The sequence below is a fragment of the Berghia stephanieae genome, chromosome 4, assembly GCF_034508935.2.
Source record: "Berghia stephanieae isolate SIO BIC M18660-M18661 chromosome 4, UCSD_Bste_1.3, whole genome shotgun sequence".
Lineage (NCBI taxonomy): Eukaryota > Metazoa > Mollusca > Gastropoda > Nudibranchia > Aeolidiidae > Berghia > Berghia stephanieae.
In genome coordinates this window covers 63,269,734-63,274,733 of record NC_088363.1, presented here as the reverse complement: position 1 = coordinate 63,274,733, position 5,000 = coordinate 63,269,734, and the positions used below count along the sequence as shown (strand labels likewise).

At 35.8% G+C, this 5,000-nt stretch overlaps 1 protein-coding gene across 1 annotated transcript in view; it reads left to right on the top strand.

Annotated features, from left to right (window-relative positions):
- LOC144970994 (histone-lysine N-methyltransferase MECOM-like) overlaps positions 1–5,000 on the top strand; it is a 216,603-nt gene that overhangs the window by 134,800 nt on the left and 76,803 nt on the right. Inside the window, exon 5 of the mRNA XM_078911271.1 lies at positions 955–1,089. Within this exon, the coding sequence (XP_078767397.1) occupies positions 955–1,089 (135 nt within the window). The remainder of the gene's footprint in view (positions 1–954; positions 1,090–5,000) is intronic.

The following is a 5,000-nucleotide window of genomic DNA, read 5'->3' as shown; positions in this document are numbered from 1 at the left end:
TTTGTTAAAACGACTTTTGATCATTTAAGATGTATTGTTGTTTTTTGTTTTGTTTTTTTGTCTTCTACCCCCCCCCCCTTTCCCCTTGCCCCTATCTGTCTATCTATCTATCTATCTATCTATTCATTTATTTTTCCACCATCAATCAATCATAAGTTTCTTTAAAGTTACATTCACAATATTTATGAGTCAGCTTCACTCTGCCATAATACCAGATTGTTGCGCTGGGTCACATTTATTACTCAATTTTTTATTATTCATGTAGTTGATGTTATGCGTTGAGGTAAAAATCTCACAACATCTGCCAGTCGGATATAACGTACAAACACACACAATTGTGTGTAACCTTGAACGTTTAGAGTCTGATAGAATTTAGTGATAACTACTCATAAAAATGGCTGGAGAAAAACAATAACATAGAGTGATGTCAATTTCGTTCCTTCTTTATAATAAATGACACTCGCTTTCGGATCGGAAGGTCCTGGGTTCGAGCCTTGCTCGGCGCATAGTTGAGTTCTTGGAAAAGTCTCTTTACTCACATTCTCTCACCGTACTCAGGTGTAAAATGAGTACCTGCCGTTAACAGCGTTGTCTCTGTCACACACACAAAAAAAAATCTAATATCGCCTAGCAGGCGTCATGTCTCGTTCTACATGTTACGTATTGCTGTTGGTCAGTGACCCTTTGTAAAGGGCTTTGAGCACGGTTAGTGATTCGTGGATAGCTCATACGGTAGAGTCACGCTCTCACCGGCCAGGCGGAGTTGTCGTATCAGTAAGCTCGCGGGTTCGAACCCCCATCGCCGCCGAGAAATTTTTATTCTCTATCGTCTTCTGGCACTTTCCTACTCACTTCATCTCTTTTCGTGGATATTGCGCTATATAAAAGCTCAGATTTTTACAATTTTTAATGTATAATAATTTATGTTCTGTTTGATGTTTGTTGTGTCCACAGTTGGTAGACGAATGTGGCCGAGTACGTGGGTGGTTAGACGCCAGTGAGCCAGGGACAGGAAACTGGATGAAACTGATACGAAGTACTGAGGAACCAGGACAACGAAACCTAATGGCCGTGCAGGTCGACGAACAGGTAAGAACTGCTGATACTGATAACTAACTGGACACGACTTACTCAATTATACATACTCACAGTCTCTCTCTCTCTCTCTCTCTCTCTCTCTCTCTCTCTCTCTCTCTCTCTCTATCTCTATCTATCTATCTATCTATCTATCTATCTATCTATCTATCTATCTATCTATCTATCTATCTATCTATCTATCTATCTATCTATCTATCTATCTCTATCTATCTTCCTTCTCTCTCCCTTCTCCCCCCCCCCCTCTCTCTCTCTCTCTCTCTCTCTCTCTCTCTATCTCTCTCTCTCTCTTTCTTTCTTTCTTTCTTTATCTCTTCCATCCATCTCTATACCCCTCTCTCTCTATTTCCTTCTCTATCTTTCTCTCTTTGTTCCTTTATTTCTTCCATCTATCTCTATACCTCTCTCTCTTTTCCTTCTCTCACTCTCTCTCTCTCTCTCTCTCTCTCTCTCTTCCTTCTCTCGTCCTATCTCTCGAGTTAGATATTATAAAGAGAGGGCGATAAAGAGAGAGAGAAGGAAAGAGAGAGAGAGAGAGAGAGAGAGAGAGAGAGAGAGAGAGAGAGAGAGAGAGGGAGGGGGGGGGGGTAGATGTACATTTTTTTTGGTCCAACATACGATTTGTATAATCAAATTTTAATATTCTCATTATTTGTCCGTTCTTTTTTTTTATTTTTTTTTAGTACTATTGTAAAGCGTTAAGTCAATGGATTATGGCGCTATATAAATGATCCAATTACATATTACATTACATTAATCAACAATGATTCTTTTAAAAAAAAATTATATTTCCACATTTTTAAAAACCACTAATCGTCTTCAACACCCCTATCTTAAAAATCAAATCAACACCGTTTATTTCCTTCACATTAAATTACCCTGTTTTGAAATACAGTATTATTGATACGTCAAAAGATTATAAAACAAATGAATAAAATACACGTTCTTATCTGACAACAAAGATAGAATGAAAGACAATATTATTATAACACCCGCCAGACATAAATTTCACACAAAAGTTGAAATAAAATTAGTCTTATTTTACACGAGAACTCTAAAACTAAATTGCTCTTGAATAAATCCAAAGAAAAATACCCCCCCCCCCCCCCCCCCCCCCCCAAAAAAAAAAAAAAAAAAAAAAAAAACCAACAACAACAGCAACAACATCAACAACACAATAAATAAAACAACCCCCCCCCCCCCCCCCCCCCCCCACCGTTCATGCTCAAGTACTGTCTCTCTCTTTAAAATTAAAGGTCATTAACTTGCATCGTTTGAAAGTGAAAATTTAAAAGTCGGTATTATCAAATTATACCACTAAAAATAATCTTCGTCTTAACCTTTGACCTATTATTCATCATAATGAGCAAACACTACAGACTACGATATCGAAAGGATCACGTTGGTTAGTTTGATGTGATCACTTTGTAGATTCTATACAAGTGAAAATTTAAAGTCGATATTTTAATTATACGACTAAAATAAGAATCCTCCGTCTTAACCTTTGACCTCTTATTCATAATAATAAATAATGAGCACACGCGACGATATCAAGAGGCTATTTAGGTTCATGTTGAATGTTATGATGTTATCACTTGTAAATTCTATACAACCTGGCGACGTTGCGGCTTTTTTACTTCGACAGCAACAACAGCAGCAGTTACAGTATTAGCAGCAGCAGCCGACGGTTGAATAATTAATACGGAATGGTTGCTTCGGGATGTCATGTTTTTTTTTTTTTTTGTTTTTTTTTTTTTATCTTGAATTATTATTGTTGCTATTTTTTCCCCATTCTGGTTAAATACAATGATATGATATTATGGTTTGGGTAGTTGATTGGGATTATTTTGAGATCTTCCGACCATTTAACAGCTGTACTGTACTGTATTCTGATAAATTATATTTTAAAGATTTTGGTCAGGAAACTCTTCCTTTCAAATTATATCGATTAAAATGACACTCTTATTGTCAAAATGTTTTTTTTTTTTGTTTTTTTTTTTTCTCAATTCTCAAGCAAGCTTGAAGTCTCCGGTTTGAGAGTTTGCTGTTGTTTTTTTTTTTTTTTTTTTTTTTTTTTTTTTTTTTTTTTTTTGACAAGATGAAAGTCATTTTCATCGATCAAATTTTGTTCTTACCAAACTTGTAAACATTTATTTTTCAGAGGACGGCTCTAATGATAATACTATTTCGTGTTTGATTGATTGATTCATTTATTTATTATATTTTTTTTTTCATCTTTTATTTTTGTCTTTCTCTGAATCATTTCTTAACTAAATGGAAAACGATTATGGCAAACGACAAAACAAATATACATGTATTAGAATTAAATCTTAGTAAGCAATCATTGTTTGTTGAGCGTCAATCATATAATTTTATAATTGTTTTATTTTGTCAATTTTTGTTAAAATTTGTTATAGGGGCTATGAAGTAAGGGTTAACCACGTTATGTTGGTCACTAAATTGGCATTTTAATAAAGTCTCTGAATAATTTTTATATATATATATATTTTTTAATTTGTGTTATATTACGGTAATTTAGTCTCTAGACATCAGTCTGTCGTCAAGTTGGTAAATAAGGGTAGTAGAGTCATTCCGATGACGACATCTGATGGACGCCAACCCCCCCCCCCCCCCCCCCCTTTCACCCATTCTCTCTCTCTCTCTCTCTCTCTCTCTCTCTCTCTCTTCTCTTCTCTTCTCTCTCTCTCTCTCTCTCTCTCTCTCTCTCTCTCTCAACATTTAAGCCATTTGTTACCAGTCATTCGTTAACCCTAATAAATTGTAATAGAGGCAGGGATTGGAGGGGCGGGGGGGGGGGGGGGGGGGGGTTTGTTGGGGTTGAATTATCTACGAAATCGCCAAAGATGGTGCAGACAGTTTGTCTACACGAATTGGAGTTCACCAAAGAACAATTAAGTTCATTTTCAGTGATTCACAATTCACAACCAACGCCTCGCGTGTTGATCGATGATAATAAATTCCATGACGCCTTCCGTCGTAGTAGGCGCCCCGTTGTAGGTTGTTCAGTAGGCCTTTATTTATTTATTATTATGATGAAAGGCAGAGAAGGCTTATTTTCTGCACCGTTATCACCCTCCGTCATCGATAATAATAAATTGTTTGGGATTTTGCACGTAAGGCGACAAGTTTATGAATTGGGTTACACAATAATAATCTCATTTTTTGGGGGGAAACAGAACGGGGGGTGAGGGGCTGGAAAAGGGGTGGGGGGGGGAGGGGGGAGTGTCGTGCTTGAGTAATTGACTCCATAATATTACAACAGATCAAAAGAGAAATGAACCAATTGACATTTGGTTTAGGTATGTATAATCTTTTTAGAGAACTACAATGATACAGTTTTACTAATAGGCTTCAACAGTCGTGACGTCACTTCCCTCGTAATGACGCCTAGTAACTTAGTAACTGGTTCTAAATTATCGGAACAATGGTGGACGTCCTCATGAAATACTTCTCCGACGAGCATGAAATATAATAATAATAATAATAATAATAATAATAATAATAATAATAATAATAATAATAATAATAATAACAATAAATGATTATAACAACAGCAACAACAACAACAACAACAACAACAACACGACTATAACATTTCAATCAAACCATTCAGCACAACCTAAATTTGTGTTAAAATGAAATCCAAACCTTATTACCTTAAATTCAACACCCATTTCTATAAATTTTCAATTTAGAATTTAACTTGATAGTATCGTATAGCCATGTCACCATGAGCACACCGCATAACCACGATATCATCATCATCACCACCATCGCCGCCATCATTAAAAGATCCTAATACAATAATATTTTTATTATTGAAATGAAGAAAACTTAATACTTTTTGGAAGTAATCTTGTATTTATTCGTCCTTAATCCGTAGA